The 20,438-nt window shown below is 44.9% G+C and overlaps 1 protein-coding gene across 12 annotated transcripts in view; it reads right to left on the bottom strand.

Annotated features, from left to right (window-relative positions):
• The window catches only part of Fhod3 (formin homology 2 domain containing 3), a 425,281-nt gene that overhangs the window by 6,849 nt on the left and 397,994 nt on the right, over nt 1-20,438 (bottom strand). For 7 of the 12 annotated variants that reach the window (XM_076554837.1, XM_076554839.1, XM_076554841.1 and 4 more), the window contains 7 exons: nt 19,504-19,623; nt 18,489-18,650; nt 14,782-14,972; nt 9,302-9,494; nt 5,091-5,114; nt 3,531-3,705; nt 1-162 (listed from right to left, as the gene is read on the bottom strand). In XM_076554837.1, coding sequence (XP_076410952.1) covers nt 1-162; nt 3,531-3,705; nt 5,091-5,114; nt 9,302-9,494; nt 14,782-14,972; nt 18,489-18,650; nt 19,504-19,623 — 1,027 coding nt within the window. The remainder of the gene's footprint in view (nt 163-3,530; nt 3,706-5,090; nt 5,115-9,301; nt 9,495-14,781; nt 14,973-18,488; nt 18,651-19,503; nt 19,624-20,438) is intronic. The other 5 variants (XM_076554838.1, XM_076554840.1, XM_076554842.1 and 2 more) reach the window with 1 other exon arrangement.

The following is a 20,438-nucleotide window of genomic DNA, read 5'->3' as shown; positions in this document are numbered from 1 at the left end:
AAGATTTGCGGTTGGCCCTGGAACGCTTTCTCTCCCGTGGCACCACTCGCTGACTGGGCACTTGGGTGGCCGATTTGACAATGCGGTCCATGATCTCATCAGCGGCATCATCGGTGACACTGGGTGACTCATCAGTTCCCATATTCCACGAACCAGTGGATCCTGAAAGATGAGACAAGCAGAGAATGCCGTGTGCTCAGACAGTAGAGAAACAAAAGAAGCAGAATGCTACTGTTTTTCTAGTAGCTGACAGCCAACAGAGGTAGATTCCAGCAAAGACCAGCCACAGCTTCAGAGTTAGTGATGCATGGGATGCTGGCTTTCCCTGCCTGTGTCTGCTATCCTGCCAATGCTGTGGAAACCTGAATTGGGACATTTATTTGGTATTTCCCTACAATGTAGCTGTGTTCCTGTCTCTTGTTATCTAACTCTTTCCCTTTCTCCTGTGTCAGCCATTGCTACTGCAGGTCCTATGGTTACCTGAGGGCAAATGACCTAAGCCAGACCCTACATAGCACATCACTGACTGACACCCAGCAAGACACATCCCATAATGCACAGAGAGCCACCGAGGGATTACTGAATCAGCTCTCCATCAATAGCTGTATGTACCTCGTCAATGTCACTCACAGAACTCCTCTCATGGTAAACAGAAACCAGGCAGGTTTATGTTAGGATTACCTCTAAAAAACCGAAGGAGGATTGGCCTCTTCAATCAGCAGCAGGGAGCTTGCCACAGCTGGTCTCTGAAATACCTGTCTGCTCCTTGACAAAAAAGTGTGTTTTGTAAAACCTACATGTTAAGACAGTCCAAATCTCCTTATAGGTAGCTATGTATGGCCAATAGACAAGAAGGAAGCACGGGGTTCCAAACAACATCAGTTAGGAACCAATGGTAATTTAACATCTAGGACCATGGCCTTTGTGGCAGATTAACGTCCTTGTGAAAACTCTGGATGATGAGGAGCATCTTCGAAAGGAAAGATACAGGGGTATCCCAAACTGTTCATCTCTATACCTTAAGCTTCATTTTGTAATAGATGTACAGTTTCACAAGCCTACAGGTTAGAGTCCTCAAATTCATAGCCACTGATAGGCAGCCTGACTAAGTCTAAGCTTAAAACCAAAGAAATGCCACTTGCCCAATTCTGAGGGAGGGTAAATGATTTTTGAAATGTTTTTAAAATGAACATTAATGTGTTGATGAATATGTTATTTACTTCTTCTTTTATACTGTTACATTTAAAATTTTGAGGCTTGTAAGCACCTAGCTATTAATGATCTAGAGTTTGATGGAACTATCTGGGAAGAGTGGATCACTGTTTAGTAGTCGATGATATTTTGGGGCACACGTGGGGCATATACACTTTGCTCGTGTTTTAGACATGTGGGTGAATCATTCTTCCACTAAGCACTTGCATCTCTTACTCCTTGTTCTGTTTTTCTCAATGTCCTCCCCTTTGCATATTTTCAAATCAATTGTCTTTGAATTCAAGAATTGTATCCTTCAGACAAAAATCTTCCATTAAACCTGGCATTTTATTCTGTGGCTTCATGAAGTCCATTTGACCCTTATAAATTCTAGTTATGTGTAAAATCATCCACTTTTATTTAAACTACTTGTGTATGTTTTCATTTTGTTTTTTAAAACAGCACTTGCGATGGTCATTTCAAGTCCTTGGGTACACATTTCAGTAGGATGGTGACTCGGGATTATGCCACTAATGTCTGCTTTCTCTGCTGATCATCAGTCATGTTTTCATGTTCTTTCTTAGCTTATAATGTGTGCATATAAAAGAACGCAGAGGGCCAGTGAGATGGCTCAGCAGGTAAGGAAGGGCACATGCTGCCTAGTTGATGATCTGTGTTCCTTTCCCCAAATCCACACAGTAGAAAGAGAGAGGAACTCCGACAAGTTGTCCTCTGACTTCCACATGTACGCCATGACACATTCCATAGCACACAAAATGAAATGTAAAAATACAAGGAGAATGCAGAGACTGCTGGTAGGTTGATTTTCCTACAGAGTCTTCTCCCTTTCCTCTGCTAACAGTCAGCAATGTCTTGATCTACTTGGACCAGGTAACGGTTTTAATTAAGAAGTCAGTCCCGGGGGCTTTGGAGATAGCTCTGCCGGTCAAGTGTCTATTGCACAAGCATGGGACCTGAGTTTGGACCCCCAGCACCATGTAAAGGCAGGTCCGAGCAGCTTGTATTTGTAACTGTCGCCCTGGTGTGCGGCAGAAATGAGCGGATTCCCGAAACTTGCTGGCCAGCCAGTCTAACCAGTCCCCGAGAGCTGGTCTCCGCAGAATTCTTGTACATCTAGGGCCATTTCTTTTTACAGTTCTGCGATGCCTTTTAAATGGCTTATTAAACTCACTTTATTATTTTTACTTTTTTGTCTTAACACCGGGACTGGTGACTTGTGACTCTCTGGTACATGACACTTAGAAGTCTCTCTTTAGATGAGTAACATACAGAGAAACTCAACAACCTCCCTTCCTGTGGTGGTTTAAATAAGATTGGCCCCCAGAAGCTCATAGATTTGCATCTTGGTCTCCAGTTGGTGAACTGTTTAGGATTAGAAGACGTGTGGCCTTATTGGAGGAGGTGTGGCCGCACCTTGTTGGAGGACATGTGTCCCTGGCTTTTTTTTTTTTTTTTTTTTTTTTTTTTTTAACGTTTCAAAGGTCCACCATCAGCCCAGCCTCTCCCCGTCCCTTGTCCCTCCTCTGCCTGCTACCTTTGGATCAGGGTGTAAAGCTCTCAGCTGCTGCTCCAGCAGCATGCCCATGTGCTTCTCAGCATGATGATCCCAGGCTAACCCTCTGAAAACCGGAAGCAAGCCCCCAATTAAACACTTCCTCTTCTTAGAGTCGCTTTAGTCTCTGTGTCTCTTCACAGCAACAGAACAGCAGTGAAGACACCACCTAAGGTCCTTCGTCAGGGAATGGAAAGGACCCACACAGTGCAAACGTGGCAGGGATTTTTGTCTGGGTCCCTTCTAGTCTGGAATAGATGTCTAGTTGCTTTTAAAAGTTGTACAGTGTAGACCACTGAAATGGCCCCAAGGGTAAAAGAGCTCCCCAGAGAAGCATGACGAGCGGAGTTCAGTCCTAGAGCCCACAGATAGGCGGGAAGATAAATCCCACTTCACATGCACACAGTAATGTGCCCTCTCATCATACAGTCATAAACACACACACACACACACACACACACACACACACACACACACACACAGTAAATATATTTGAAAAGCCTCAATGATGGAGTCCCGTTCCCCCCCCCCCCCCCCCCCCCCCCCCCCCCCCGCCAAGGTGGCTTCCACTGGACCATCTTTACATCCAGCCAGTACAGCCTTCTGAAAGGAGGATGCATGGCTAAGCCAGCACTGAGAGTACTGGCGACTTGGTGGCTCTTCACATACACTCCCTGGACACAGTAACTCACACACTGCAATGGAGACCATCTTTATGGGGTGGCCTACCTGAGAAGACAAGCCCCACCCACCCACCAGAACTCACCTCGGCTTGCCCGGCTGCGAGTGCGGACACCGAGCACAGGGGTGACATCCTCTACAGCAGGAGATGACGTTTTCAACACAGCCTTCATGTTCTCATGTTCAGCTGCATCCTCAGCATAGCTCAGACCCTGTGGCTGGCTCGGTGTTGCTGGAGAGCTGCCAGAGAACTTGCCAGACTGCAAAACCAAAGGGATGTTAGGTTGTGAGGGACACTGGCCAAAGAGGCCGTCAAGCTTTGTTCTGATGGAAACATTCTCTCCTCTGGTTCCTCTTTGTCTGTGTGTACTCAGTATATTCTGGAGTTCTGTCAGTCACAGACAATGCCAACACATGGCAAATATCTCTCTACAGGAAGGTCTAACACCAGAAAGAGAAGCAACTGACCCCAGAAGGAACTTCACCCATCCATTCTGGAAAGAGCTAAACATCAAACAAAACACTGATAAGACCTGACATTTGACTTGCCCATCAAATGCCCTGAGCAAATCCTGAGGATTTTCTAAGCAAATGCCGAGGATTCTTGTAGATCTAACTTCATCTCACTTTTAGGGAAAAAGAAACTGAAACTCTCTAAGAATAAGTGGCTTTGCCAATGGTTGAGTGTCAGGTCACAGAACAGAACATGCAGGATAACTTCAAGTTGAAACTGAATTCAACAATACTACTTTCAGTTTGGTAAAAAATGTAGATGCTTGCTGTCACAACCATTAAAGACGCAGGCTGATTTTCTCAAAAATACGAGGCATATATGTTTTCAAGAGGCGTTTTAGAACTCTGTATCGAGTTCTATATGCACCAAAATTGGCTCCAAGTTTTTGCTTCTCAGCCACTGGGACAGACCTGGGACAAATCTGTGACTTATGCTGTCTGTGCTTCTCCTTCCTCAGTCCCCAGGATCAACCATCACTGTTCCCATTTCTTCTTGACTCTAGGATGCTCTATATATTCACTCTGGTTTATGTTTGTTTTTGATGCTATGGATCAAACCCAGAGCCTTGTATGTGTACAGCAAGTGCTGGACCACTGAGCTCCATGGCCAGCCTGATTCTACTGTTTTGATCTTCATGTTGTTTTGTTTGATAAAAGCTCTTATTATGTCACTTAGTCTGGTCTGAAACCCACAATTCTCCTGCCACAGCCTCTCAAGTGCTGGGGTTACAGACGTGTACCACTGTGCTCAGCACATACACAGCTGAGCTAGAACCCAGTTCTCATGCTTGGGTTGTTAAAATCACAGAAAGGGGCTGGAAGGGAGTCTTTGTCCAGTTTTCCAGCCTCAGGGAAAAGACCCACTGAACCTGTTCTTAGTGACAGGGTACTGATTAGTTCTGGCTCAGGGACACTGGAAAATGCAGTTAACTGCTCACTTTCCGGCACAAACAGCATGACAAGAACTGATCAGATGGTTAGTGATGACAAGACAACCAATCAGAAAATGTCCATGCACAGTTTCAAGTGCTAAATGGTGCTGACACTTCATGCTGACTATGTTAGGTTGCTCTACAGCACACAGGAGAAGGGCAAATAGGGTATATTTCTTCCCATTCGTCAATTGTCATACCTCAATGTCATCCTCGTCATCAGTCTACCCGAAAGGACAGGACAGGACAAGATGGAAAAGACAGAAGGATTCTTAGAAGGCACAGAAATCAGCAAAGATGAGATCATCTCAACAACAGATCGCATTCCAAAGACAGAGAGCAACCACTGTCAGCAGGGCACACTGTCTTCAGTCAGAAGGTGCCAGGCTCTCTCCCCTGGTCTTACTGGGTGCTTGTTCTTCGTGCTGCAAGATCACACTGAGAGGAGGCAGGAAGAACTTGAAGGAAGGGCTTCAGGGCAACCTCCTGAGGACACCCAGGAGGTCAGTAACTGGCTTCCCTGATCACTACAAACCTTATCTTCTACCCCATCCACGCAGTTGGCTATGTCTGCCGGACCCACCACCACCTACTGGCTTTCCAGGCTTCAGGAAGTGAACCAGCCTTCATTTACCTGGCTGTGCCTTTTATCACAATTTCTGGACTCTTCCCTGCCTAGCCTGCAGGGCCTAGCCTACAGTGTACCCTTCTACACACAGGCCACACAGGACGCATGGAAGTTCCCAAGCACAACGTGCCCTACTACACTGTCCTCAGACACACGAGATTAAGCTCTTTGTAGAATTTTACCAGTCCTCAAGGAGGCCACCAGAAGTGGCATTGCACTCACAATTACTTTATCAGTAGATGTGCTTTGAAGACCCCTTTTCTAAATACAAAGTGAGTATAAAAAGTTACGCCAACATCTTCATTTAAATTCCCCATACTTTTTAAGTCTTTCCACAGAAGCTAGAGGCCAGGCCAACAAACCAGGCATGACGTTTTGAGAACTGACTGTATGCTTGGAATGTAAGATAACAAGGTGCTCCACTCAAATGGCAAGAGAGACCAGTTCTCTCTGTCATCCTTGTTGTTGAAAGGATTATCAGTTCAGCCAGGATGATTGGCATTTTTTTCACCAGGCATATGCAGATATGTAAGATGCTATGTTCTGAATCTCCAGCCTTCTCAAGCCCTTTCAATAGAAGAGGAAGTCAGGGTTGAAAGGTGAAAGGTCTCACCCTAGGGTCCCTCTTCCCTCTGCAATGGAGTCCTGTGACTTGACCATTTGGCTTATGATGGTTGTTGGGAGCACAGCATAAAGATCCTTGCACCCACAGAACTCCAGAGAAACCAGGAATATTAAGCATACAGGACTGTCTTTCCAATGGGAAGGATTAAAAACAAACAAACAAACAAAAAAAAACCCCTGTTCTTCCATCTAGAAAGCTGAGAATTAGAAGTGATTAGGAGCCCAGTGATCTGTGTTATCTGTTGGACTAGGCCATATTAAGCTCCTACAACCAGGTCTAGAGTTGGCTAGTAATCTAAATGACCCTTACAGCCAGGGCTCCCCAAGCTCCCACAAACAGGGCCAGAGATACATAATAGTCTAAATGATCCTTACATTATCTCTATCACCAGAGGCTCTCCCAAGGGTGGCTAGTATCCCAAATGACCTGTACCCTAACTGTATGCCCAAGATCAGGCCAGAACCTTCCTATAGCCATTAAACCAGCAAAGGTTACCTGTCTCTAGAACCCCTCTTCTTGGAGGAAATGACATGCACCCTGAGTCATGTTTCAGTGTAACTACACTTCCCTGTGAACTGGAGAGTGTATTACACTAGGAAACATTTTTCCAAATTATATCGTGCTTAAATGTGTTGGGAATAAACTGCCTGATGTTAGACTCCCTGAAGTCTTGATCCAGGTTGACAAAGTCAGTGTGCACTGAGCTTTCATTTTCATGTCTTAGCAGTTAGCTTCCCTGGCTGGACAACTGCAGGGTGCCCCTCTGATGGTCACCACTGATCTAGAGCCAGGTTAGGACAGGAAGATGACAAATGAGGCCCACACTGAGCCATTCATGGAAGGGACCCTATGGGTTGTGGGGCAGGGGCCCATTACATGCTCAGCAGGCAGGAAGGTGGAGGAAGTTCGGCCTTCAGCCCAGGCAAGGCCGTCTCCAGAGCTCCTCCAGAACTCCCATTGTAAGCAGCCACCTCACCATCCTATTTATTTTGTAAACCTGACTCTCAAAATTCTCTAAAATGTTCAGGGCTCCACAGCTCTGCATCCACTATGTGGCTTTGTTTTCAACTGTGTGTAGGTCATTTTTTAATCAGATTGTGTCATTCCTGGGGATAACCTTGCCTCTCACTGTACTCACATAAGCCCAGGCACCCTAACACGGCCATATAGCAAGCCCTTTCTATCTCAGAGTTGGGCAAATCTGAGACTGTTTGGCCTGAGGAACAATATTCTAATAATCCAGAAGGTGGCAGGCTTTCCACACAAATACTACCTTGACCTCTGCTAATATGGCCTAGGTAGAAAGTTAACTTTGAAGAAAATGTACTGTCCAGATTTTAATAGAAATTTAAATAGTTTTGAATCACACTCTAGATACTTATACCTCTCTGAGAGCCAAATGTTCTCAAAGAAGGGACAAATTTAAAACTTAGTAGGATCTGTTAAAAAAAAATTCTCAGGAATTTGGCAAGAAATTTTAATGTGTTTTCCTAACTATAAGCATATTGGACTTGTGTTGCTTGCCTTACAATATGTCTAATTTCCACAAAAATAAATGATCCATTTTTAAGACTTTTAAAAATAACACATTGGAATGAAATGTAGGTCATAGTTTGCCCAAGTGGGTCCAATTTGTTTTCTGAATACCCAAGAAGACTAAAGCTCTAAGAGAACCAGATTTTAGGAGAGAGAAGGGCCTGGCTGAGGGCACTAACAGTCAGAGCTGTGAAGAGCTGCAGAACAGGCTCCTTCTGGGAGAAAGTGGTCTGCTGTTCCTAAGAATCACCAAAGGTCCAAGGAAGAAGTTTTGGGTGGAGGTGAGTGATAGGGGGACTGGTCGTCTATGGCTCTTCTTAGAATTGCCTTTTAAGTACAAAGCATCTTGTAGTCAGTGCACAGGAAGCTGGAGGCCTCAGGAATGCTGACTCTTAGCAGTAACCACACCCCCTGTTTTGCCTGCACCGTGAACACTCCCCTGGCCACAGATGGCAGCCTCCATAAGGTCTTAATTGACTGCTTTCTTCTGCAGAGACATCTGCCTGACTTGAGTCCAGCTGTGGCTTAAACCCTGGAGTGACGGCAGTCCTAATGACTTAACCCTTTCCTCCTTCCATTCTCCTTCTTGGGAAGCCCAGGGAGGCCAAGTACTTGCACCAGTAGGAAAAGTTCATGGGCACTACTTAAAACAATGAAAAAAAGTTACATTGAGGAGATCTTCCATAGGTTCCAAACACGGCCTAACAGTCCCAACTCCCTCTTCCCTCCAAGCCTATTCAAATACGAATAAGCAGTGAAGAAAGAAAGGAGGGTTCCCTGAAGAGGAGAATTCCAAGAAAATGGCTTCATTTTTTCTAAAACAAAACTTGTAGCTTACTGGTGATATACCCATCTGACTTGCGTGTTTAACAAAGGCGCGTCAGAAGGGGACCGTGCACCGGGTACCTTTGTCCGTCTATAGCATTTCTTGCATCCTTTCGGCTCCACTCATGGGACATGTCCCATCTATACAACGTCTGTAGCTAGCCTTTCCTACTTCAAAATCCTTTCACTGGCCATGCGGTATGTTCCTCGGTCATAGGCAAGCTCCGGGTTGAGGTCCAGTAGCAGGAGAGAAAAGTGTCGAGGACAATTCCAGGTGCTACGGAGAAACTCCTGCTAGACGTAATGTCCTCTGGGATATCTTCCAACCCTAACATTCTGTGACTCTAATCATGTGACCACAAGAGTGTGTCTTAGAGCTGTAACATCAGTTTGTCAATTCACATTCCCAAACTGACTGATACATGACATTGTTACAAGCATGAAAATCCTGAATTAGCGTCAGATAAATACATTTGCCTTTCTATGCTCGGTGGCATCACCTGATATGTGCCCCCCCCCCCATTTCATCAAATGTCAATAGTCATCAGTATCAACTAACACCAACATGGCTACAATACACACTCCCCCTCCAGCACCCAATCTTAATTTTCACTGTTCTGGCACTCCTGTGTTACATGACAGACTTTTCACAGACATGGTAGAAGAGCAGTTTGAGAGCACTTTGTCCACAATCAGGAAGAAGAAAATGGCACATCCTTCCAAAATTGGGGAGCTACTTATGGTTTATCTTACTTTCAAAAGCCACGACACGAAGCGACTGCGTTCATGAAACTTACGTCGGTGATCATCTTCCCGCGGGTCTTGTTTCTCTCTCTGTGGCTGGCTCGCTTCTGCTTCTGCTGCAGAACCCTTTCCCTGGTCGTGCGGTACTCGAGTGCAAATTCGCTGATGATCCTGCAGAACTTGTTGATGTTCACCTCTCGGATTGCATACGGGGGGTGCCCCATAAAGAGCAAAAAGGAGTGAAATCTGCAGGCAAAACCGAAAACCAGTGATGGCAACGACTTCGCTTTGAAGGAACCAAAATTACTTGTGTAAAATTTTTCTATAAGAATTGACTGGGTCCAGCTTCCTGTGAGAGAGCGCTGTTCATTCCTGGACTGCTGAAGTCAAACAAAAGCCAAAGTCAAGGTCATTTCCCACTCTCATTTGAATGGCAAGTCTAGGTGTTGCTTTTACATTTGTAAATGGATCTGTCAAGCTTTCCAGAAAAAACAAGCACGTTGTAGCTTCAGGAAAACAGGTACAATTTCTAGTTATGTAAAAACTGAATGGGAGCAGAGAATTGTTTTGAAATCCCTTAAGTAGTTCTTGGAGTAATGATGAATGTGTGCAGATAAAATATTTTTTAAAAAGGTTCTAAATAAATGCTTACAAAGCTTTCCTAAGAATTTTGAAATATTTTTCTGGTAATATTATATATGTAACCTTAATTTAACTAGGATATGCCAAATAAGTTGAACAAACATTTATTTCAGCTACTATGTTTATAAATTAAAATTGTTAAGCTGAACACGGTAACTCCCGCTTGCGGAGGCAGTGGGATTGTATGAGTAGGGCAAGCCTGCTCTACACAGTGAAATGCTATCACAAAGTTATTAGGGTCTATTTGTTTTATAAAGTACACAATTTTAGGTTCCTAGAAGTAAGAAATTAGTGAAAAACGGAGAGGAATCTTTTGGTGAAACAAAGAGTACCTACTTAAATGACACCCTTGTCTGTAGACAAAGCCTCTTGGCTCCCATGATTCTAACTTGTACAGTTTGAATATGGATGGGATCTGGTTTTTAAGGAAGGATATTTCGCTTCCCTTTTGTAAAACATAACACATTAAAACATGTAAATTGCTTTTTACAGTCAAGAGGGCTGAAAAATGCTAAACAACAACAACAAAAACAAACAAACAAACCAAGAAAGCCCTCAGAAGAAAACAAAATGTAAAATCCATGACTTTGGATTAGATGTATTTTTAGATAATGATACTAAAAGCATAAGCAGCCAGTAGAAAACATGAACTGAACTTCACCATAATGAAAGCCTTTTGTGTTCCAAAGGACACTAACAGTGAAAGCACTACTTTCAGAATGGGAGAAAAAGTATCAGCAAATCACACACGGGATAAGGCACTCCTGCCCAGCATAGACCAAGACCCAGCAGATCTCACAACTCAAGCCTGAGAGACAGAAAGACAGATGAAGAACTTGAACAGACATTTCTCATTTTATAAAAAGATGTGCACATAGCCAAGAAGTTCACAAAAATACGTTCGAATCATTAGTCCACAGGGAAATGAAGATCAAAACCACAAATGATTCACTACTTCACCTCCACTGAGATGGCTATCTCAAAAAGACCGTCAAGCATTGGCAAAGACTCGGAGAAATTGCAATTCTCTTTCAGCAGTGTTGGAAACAAAAAATGGGTCAACTGCTATGGAAAGCCCGTGACAGAGCTCCTCAGAAAGTTAAACAGACATTTCCCATATGGCCTAGCACTTTTCTTACACTCAGACAAGAAAATGTGTTTTGTACCTACAAAAACGTCTACACAAATGTTCACGGCAGTATCATCCTTAACAGGCAGAAAGTAAGAAACCAGTGTTCACCTACAGATGAATGCACAGACCACATACATATGCACACAACCACTACATGGCCAGCCCCACTTCCTGCCTATTGTCATGACTCCAGCTACCGTGGGCTCCTGGTTAGCATTATTCAAGATGAAATAAGGCCCTCTGTAGTATGTAGAAAAATCCTAAAGGGACACAGAGGCCAAAGAGCTGAGAGTCTACAGGGCTTGTGTCAGAGGAAGGAAGAAAGAAATTCTGCTTTACAGGGAAGAGCCATAGGACTGACAAGGCATCCAGTACTAGCCATTTGCTATGCTCAGAACATTTTGCCCACATACAGGTGGTACATGGAAGATGATGATGATGATGATGATGATGATGATGATGGAAATGTTCTCCATCCCACAGATCTCTGACAAAGCGTCAGTTCCAGTGAGCCTTTCCCAGACCATCCTCTGTAAAGCAGCACCTTCTTGTTACTACTGACCCAGTATGACTCCAGCCTGAGCTTCCTGGCTCTTACTGCCCAATGACATTATTTATCAGATGTAAAATAGATGTTATGAGGATAAGGTGGTGTATTATCCTGCATATACTGCCTTACATCATTACACAAGATCTGTGCATATGCAGAATCAATGCAGGGACCCATTATCCACAGATAGAAACTGTACTTTGTTCGTTACATGACCTTTCTGACTCCTCTTCCCCCCCCCCCCCCCCCCCGAGACAGGGTTTCTCTATGTAGTTTTGTTTCTCTGTGTAGTTTTGATGCCTGTCCTGGATCTTGCTCTGTAGACCAGGCTGACCTCGAACTCACAGAGATGTGCCTGGCTCTGCCTCCCGAGTGCTGGGATTAAAGGTGTGTGCCACCACCACCCATCTCTGACTTCTCTTTTTTTTTATAAAAGTACAGCTCAGAATACCTCATTGTCTACCACCAGTATACTGTGCTGGACTCAAGGATATCAGAACCTAACATACACTGAAAATATGATTTAAGTCTATATGTTACAAACTGGCACATAGACTTCACACCTGAGAAAATATTCAGATGTGCATTTGGAAGACTCTATGCATTTGTACAGAAAGACAAAGAGTATGACTCAGAGGAAGCACACTGTCTAAGAGATTAACTGACTGTAGCCTTTAGATTACAGACAGCTCTCATGGCTACAGAGGGACTAGCTCTCTCAGTAGTAGTGGAAGGCCCAAGCCAAGAAGCTTCAGTTTTTTTCCAATACCAGCCTTTTAATCAGGTGTGCCGTTTACTGAGGTGATGAGCTCCATCAGGAGGAATAGACTTCCGGGCATGGGATGCCAGTTTGGGTGTTTCCCTGTCTCCCTGTGCCTCACATGACAACCCTGACTGTAGTCCACAAGGGTCCCTCCCACCTCACCACTGCTTTCTCTCATGTGCCTCTCACAGTAACTGATGGATCCATAAGAAGGAGTGAGTTCACACATGGTCCACAGAGAGAGTCAGGCTGTTAGGGCAGCAGGATGAAATGAAAGGCAGATGTGCGGGTACCAGCAACCAAAACAAGATTTGCTGTGAAGGTCAGAGGTTTTGAAAGCCAAATACTGCCTGGAGCAACAGTTGCGAAATCATATACAACTTTCTGATCTGAAGCTTTGTATGTAGGCATTGATTACAAGGTATAATTTAAGGTTCTTTTTTTCTTCTCTACTTCCCAATATGTGGGTGAAAGACTACCCTAGTAGGCCTGGGCTATGCTTCTGGGCAGTGTTTAAGGATGTGAAGCAAAGCAATAAGGCTCAGTTCTAGTCCACCCAGTTTAGCAATGCATTCCTGCTCTCATCAGTTCTAGATCCCAGGCTCCCACAAGACTTCATTTGAACCCCGAGTTCTAAAGTTTGGGTATTTGCACCCCCTGTCAACCATGGACCTTTCAGTACCAATCACAGCTATGATGAATTTCTAATCCATCCTGGTTATCCCCAGTGGGATGGCCAACAGTGAAGATCTATGAACTTGGATCAGACAGGAGTAGCCAACTTCCATATCATCAGCTTGGAAGGATTGATTCGAACAAAGATGTAGTAAGGAATAGCTTTGTCAACAGTTTTTAATCTATCTTGGATAAAATGGTTAATAAAAGCAGACACAACAGCTTTATAAGACCTTCATAAATTTGCTCTAGTTTTACAACATTCCAAATAGAAATTGTTTATTTTCATATTTTTTTAAAGTTGGTATTCACTTGCATAATAAAAAGAATAAACGGTCAAACCAGCCTGCATCCCCTGCTTCCCCTTTTATAACTATCAAAAGCATAGTGTAATTTGAGCAAGAAATTTTACAAAATATCTTATAAAGTTCTCTTACACAAAAGCAATATAATGTCATTGAAATGTAGATGCAGTTGGATGAAGTGTAGTTAAGGGGTTGACAGTTAAGCAGCTTCATTCTGAAAGTCCTGATTAATGGGTAGCCATCAATCTAAAAACAATACGTTTTTTCCCCCAAAATTGCCATCCTGCCCAGTACTTTACATCCTCCTCCCCCAGCTGTCCTCACAGATTGCCATCAAAGCCAAGAAAGAGGGGCTGGGGGGATCACTCAGTTCAGTACTTGCTGTACAGTCTTCAGTGAGTGCAGAGTCCCAGCACCCACACAAAAGACTGGGCATGGTAGTGTGGGGTTGTACTGCCAAGCACTGGGGCAATAGACACAGGAGGATCTCTGAGGCTTCCTGGCCAGTTCATCAAGTTCATTCAGTGAGCTCTAGGTTCAGTGAGAGACTCTGGGAAGACATCTGATGTTGATCTCTGGCTTCCACATGAACACATATGCACATACAGACACACACCAACACTATGCGTATGTACCACACAAGGCCTAAGAAAGTATGTTCGTCAAAGCAGGAAATGATACAAGAAGGGATGGGCTGTGGGGAGATGGAAGCATCAGGTTTAGAAAGTCCTATATGGACTTAAGAATGATAGGAGGAAGAGTTGAATAAAGAAGAAGAAGAGAGGGATAGAGATGCTCCTACATCCGTATGCCATGATGAAGATCAAAAGAAGGTGGTAGCTCAGGAAAGAGTGACCCATCCTTGCATGGAAGATTGGAAGAACAGGACTCTAGGCCTGATTTAATAGGAAGTTGCACAGACAGGCACAGAGCCATACTCGACCCATTAGACCTGTGCCAGCCTCCATGGAGCTAAAGCATGACTCCAGAGTCCTCCTGGATCCTGTGACTCTGAGGAAGGCTGGTGCAGAGAGGAGAGGCCTTGGGGTAGGGTCCAGCCCTCACTCAGGTATACATGCTGGAGAGTAGCTGGAGAGCACACCACCAGAGGGTCTTCAGGGCTGCGTGTAGACCAGATACAAGAGACAACTTTTCTAAGACGGAGAGCAGCCTCCCAGGGGAGTAGGCTCTTTGTAGGCGACATGACTCCAGCAGCTATGGAGAAGTAGCCAAAGATCTTACAAAAGCAACTCCTGGATCATGGGAGATTTTTTTTCATTATCCCCAGCATTCCTTCTAATTAAGATTCAATGGCATGGTTTTGCAGACATAGATATCAAGACTTTAGTACCTTAGGAATACCTGCTATGTACCTAGAATGCACAGTAACATTTTTGTAAATTTAACCTTCTGACCCTTGTGTATAAAATATTTTCAGTTTTCTGTAAGCTCTTTAATACACATACCTGTTAATTATCCTTCGATGGACAATCTTTAAAATTATAATTCGCTCTGCACAGTCTTTTAGGAACTCTGACATCCGCTGCTTTAAAACTGGTTTCATTTCATGTTTTGCAATTGCCTTGAGGTGATCCCAGGAAGCTTTGCATCTTCTCTCCATCTGACATAAATTATCCTGAAGTTGATCAAAGTCAACCTGAAAATCAGGGGGAGAGAGAACACAGCAGACCCATGAAACGACTGGGCAGCAGCCTGAGCCGGGAGCCCAGAGTGCCCGGGGGAGGAAACAAGAATCAAAACCGAACCTACATATTGAAATATAAACATATTTATGGCCTAAAAAATGATTCACATGTGTATTTTTCATTATCTCCACATCAATTTATTCAGTGATAAAACTGTTCTCCAAGTGAACCCAATACAGGAGTCACCTTTTCTTGCCTTGTTTGGGAAGAAATGTTCTGAGACTCTTTGGGAACTGTAAATTCAAACATGAAATGAAGGAACCTAGTACAAGATGAGCTGAGGAGAGGCCTCATAAACCTTTTCAGGGTCCTCTTGTTCCTCGGGGCTAATATTTTACTAAAGAACTTCCCCCCTGTCACAGATAGCTGTGCTCTGCTCAGCCAGCAATGGACAGCCGACTTCTCTTCACCACAATTCACCATTTATGTGAAAAAAATGATTGGATTCATGATCATTCATGTATTCATCCAACACTAATGCACAGCGCTCCCTCTATCAGGCACTAAATACACAGCGATTCTCATATGGCATGAGAAGTACACGGAGACAAGTGCCCGAGGCAACGAAATTCTGTCATCAAGTAACCTCATCCTATAGACACGGCTCTGAGGGGTCTACAGTACCCTCAAGGCTGTGTGTGTGTGTGTGTGTGTGTGTGTGTGTGTGTGTGTGTGTGTGTGTGTGCGTGTGCATGTGTATAGGTGGAGAGGCATGAGACCCTGAGAGTTAATGCAAGCTACACATGCACAGACACCTGAGACAGAGCACAGACAAGTATTCTGGGAAGTGCAAAGAGTTTGGAAGGACAGGTAGCACCATCTGAGGCTTTCTAAGGTAACTCAGAGGGTTAGTTAGGCCAGACAACACACACTGGAGCACCACATTTGGTAGACTGAGAGGAGAGTGGAAAGCCACTGGAAGGGAGAGGAGAAGAACTAGACAAGCAGGTGGGGCTGGGCTGTATGTCGGGACCAAGGGTGACAATGGCAAGCAGCAGTGGGAGGGGGTGAAAGTGAGACAGAAGTCTGAACGAGCAGATCCAGGAGGTGAGCTGCCACTCAAGGCAGGGATAGCAGCAGGTCTGAGAGGGGAAGACCCAGACAGGATTGGCAGGAATGACCTTGTGCTTTCAGCCCCACCCTCAGAGGACAAGGGAAGGGATCATGCTGTGGAATGTTAACTGGGCAAAGGTGTGTTGCATTTGTTTATGCTGCAGACTATTATTTTAACTGTGTAAAGGTGTATTACATTTGTTTGTGCTGCCTGTGTTTAATTAGGTAAAGATGTATTGCATTTGTTTCAACGTGCTTGCCTAAGGCACCTGATTAGACTAATGAAAAGCTGATCAGCCAATAGCTAGGCAGAGGAGGAGAGGCGGGGCTGGCAGGGAGAGAGGATAAATAGGAGGAAAAATCTAGGCTGGAAAGGAAGAAAGAGAGGAGGAGGAGAGAACAAGGGAGACACCTGGGGCCGGAAGCCAGGCAGCCGCCAGTCAGGCAGCCACGTGAAACAGTGAAAGTAAGATATACAGAAGGAAATAAAAAGTAAAAAGACCCAAGGCAAAAGGTAGATAAGGAGAACCAGGTTAATTTAAGTTGAAGAGCTGGCCAGAAACAAGCTAAGCTAAGGCCAAGCATTCAAAACTAGTAAGTCTCCATGTCATGATCTGGGAGCTGGTTGGTACCCAAAAGAAAAAGCCTGGTACAGGATCAGGTCAACAAAGGCAGATCTAAAGGAGGATCTGCTACACCCATGGGAGAAAGACTAGGAGCCCTGAGGAGTCCCAAGGACAAGAAAGCAGGGCAGGGCCCAAGAAGGGCTTAGTGCTTCCAAGCTCCGCAGGCTGTGTGAAGTTTGGGAAGGGGTAGCAGATAGCCACATGGTCTCCTGTTGGAAGCCATAGATCTTGAACAGCCATCATCTAGTGTAACTGTTGTGGACAATTTGGGCCTGTGTGGTCAGTATGTAGGCAAGGATACATTATGAAGCTACTATTTAAATGACAACAAAATGTCTAGTAGGCAGTTGGGAAAGGGCTGGTATTGATGAGGGCCCAGGACAGCCACAGATCTGGTCGGGTATCAGTAATTCTGTGTCAGGGTCACTTTGGTGGTTATCCAGCTCCATCTGGGGAAGACCCTGGGTAGAACCAGATAGAACCCATTTGTTCTGGGTGGCTCTGGAAACAAGGCCAAAAGGAAGGGGCTCTAGACACACTGATTTTTGTCTTGAATTTCTAACAAAGCCTTCTTCTGGGGAAGGACTTACAGAGGTGGTACACATCAGTGACTCCAGAACCATCTGAGGGGCTTTCTGCATTGCTTCTGTATAAAGACCACAGCCTAATGCCCACCACAGAACAGTGTGGCATGCATCCCCAGTAGGGGATTCAATGGCTATGCCTATTTCTGCCTCAAGGTAGGTACACTATGGAACCAACTGAAGTACACCTGCTAGGTGTGTGCCCAGTACCTGCCAGATTGTAATTCCTGTGGCAGGTGAAGGAAGTTGCCAGCTACCAAGTCACATGCTAGTGTTGTGGGTGATGACAGAGAAGAGAGCTCCTTCAAGGAGATCCCTGTAACCCTGACTCTACCTCTTGGCCACTCTGCTCTCCAGCCACACCTCATACTCAACTCCAGTGCATCCTAATACTTTCCACTCACACTTCCAAGCCCACTATATTTCCAGAAGTTTTCTCTGCTGTGGCCTAGCTTCTGTGCCCTGTTCACAGACTCCTGCCCACCCCACAAGCTACCAGTGCTTCCATAGCCTTCATTTATCCCAATTCTGTTGCATTTGGGGTCCCCCCTGGGTATTGTTCTGCCTCAGTGGTCCCCCAACCTTACAGGCAGCTAAGTGACCACAAACTATCATGGTCTCTTTCCTAACCAGCCATGTGCTCACAAAGATATTAACTCTGTACTTTAAGAGCCTGCAGCTGAGGGTCCAAAGCCATAGACTGTTTATAGCCCTATAAAAATGTTCCCTGTGTGTAAGATCATTGGAACGGCCAATCTCTGAGCACTGGGGCCAGGCATACTTGGGTTTCTGGCTCCAGATCGCATCCTGGGTACTATGGCATCTCAGGAGGAGCCAGATGGCATCCTTTTGATATGCTTGCCTTTGATATGCTTACCTAAAGCAGGCTGAAGATTTGCAACACTGGATAGATAGGATAGTCTGGAAAGTAACACTCTCACCAGTGGACACAGGAGTGAGGCTTGCATGGCAAGCTTGCGCCACATACCTCAGTAGGAAAGAATCCGACCAAGAACCAGAGATAGGAAAAAGATCTTAAAAGTTCATTAGAAATGGCATGAAATGAATCATCATTGTGAACTCCAGAGCAGGCAGTGCAGGCTGCACCGAATGGCTTACTAACAAAGGCTGTATGCCTCTGAGGTGACGCAGGAGACCCAACAACAAGGCCCACAAGCCAGCCCCTCCAAGTCCATGGACGTACCTTGGCTGACCTGGTGATGGCCCCAATCTCGGAGTACAGATCCGAGCTGTCTGGAAAGTTTTCCACTACCATGGTGCACACGTGATGGAGAAGTGACTGCTTGTGCACAGTATCTTTGACTTCTGGAACCTTCTCGAGGTAGCTTAACTCAAATGCTTTGGCCTGTTGGGTGACATTGAATAAAGACGTGAGAAAAACAAGTATAACGTGGACTCTTTCAACGGCGCAGATGGTTAGAATCAGTGTCCTATGGGAGCCCAATGTTTAGTTTCCCTGAGGCCAGTGAGCCACATATTCCTTCTTCCTCTGCTGCTCAGACTGGAGCAGCCACACCCACCACATCCCTGAGCCACCTCCCAGGGCCTTGACAGGTCTTTGGTACTGGCATACCAACAGCTTCTTTCTCTTGTGACCATTACTGATTGTCTACTTTCTGACCAGAGTCAGGCTAACAGTAGCCAACAGTAAGATTGCTTTTAAAAAAGAATATCAGGCCTGGGGGGGAAAAAGGCTTACAGGGGTTAAGAGGGCATACAGCTTTTGCAGAGGACCAGTTGGATCACAGCACAGACACTGGATAGCTCACAGCTTGGCTGATAAACTCTAGCTCCAGGGCATCCAAAGCCTCTAGATTCCATATGCATATGCACTCATGTACATGCACATACACAATTAAAAACAAAATGAATCTCTAAAAGAATATCAGAATGTGTATAAGCCTAAATATTTGAGTCATAAGCAGAGGAAAAAAAAATCGGCCTGGATGAAAATCCCCTGATGTTAATTTTTTATAGTAGCCATACTCTGTAAGGACCATGTACTTGTTTTCAAGCTTATAGAAGAGTTCATATCCAAATGAATGGGCCCTGATAGTTCAAGGACAGAAAGCTTTGAATTTTCAGCAAAAAGACATGAAAGCTGCTTGTTCTATTGTGCTTCAGGGAATCGAAGGTACAGATCCATTGGTAATGACAGCAAAGAGGAAGCCAGAGAGTAAGGGACTGGAAAGTCTTACATTAGTCCCATTTAGAAAGTTCCCAATGGCGAGGAGAGTAGACAGGATGAAGCCCAGGGTCTTGTTGTTCTCCAGCTGGTCTATTCCTTCCTTCAGGTCCAAAAGTGGTTCGGCCACTTCCTTTCAGATAAAAAGAAAGCAGGAGATGAGAAAGAATACACATTCTGGTTTTCTTTCTTCCTTTCCAGGTTTGTGTAGTCTACAGCAACAACCAGCAGAGTTCTCCATAGCACAGGATAAGCGTGTGTGATAGGCATTTGGTCCGAGATATGAACAGTACTGAAAGGCAGCAGAGCAGAGTCTACCCCCAGACACCACAATGAAGACCCTTGGTCCTATGCAACATCCCAGCTCAAGCAGGACCCTCAAGCCTTTATCCCCACGCCCGCGCCAGCCACAGCTGACTTCTAAGGCCATCTTTCTTTCCATGCTCCCTCGGCACCAGCATCACAGGCTCCTCTTAGGCTTTCTTCTTTGTTGGAAGATGGCTGTACACACTGTGTCCTCACAGTCTCTGGGCCACCACAGTTTCCTCCTCTCCCCTCTAGGCACTCCATGCTGGCCACCTCTAAGTTATTCATATAGGTATGCCCAAATATTTTGACATTGTGACATGGCATTGTCATCTACAAAGTTTACAGTCAAGAGCAACTAATTTAGTTAACAAAAAAAAAACAGCTCCCCGTGTTAAATACACTTAAGAATTTGTATTGAGGTATATTCACAGCTCTCCCAGGGTGTACAAAGCCTGTGGCCTTTGGATTGGGCACGTCTGAAAGCCACTGTTCTTGTTACACTCACCCCCTCAGACATTTGACCTGCTCCGCAGCCTCACTGGCCTCAATCTATGAAGTCCTTCACTTGCCTGGACCCCCACATCAGGAGGTTCAACTTTATAATCTCTCCAGCAGCCTTGCCTCACCTGTCCCTGACCA

The sequence above is a fragment of the Peromyscus maniculatus genome, chromosome 19 (assembly GCF_049852395.1).
Source record: "Peromyscus maniculatus bairdii isolate BWxNUB_F1_BW_parent chromosome 19, HU_Pman_BW_mat_3.1, whole genome shotgun sequence".
NCBI classification, from domain to species: Eukaryota; Metazoa; Chordata; class Mammalia; order Rodentia; family Cricetidae; genus Peromyscus; species Peromyscus maniculatus.
This window is presented reverse-complemented; position numbering and strand designations above follow the sequence as displayed.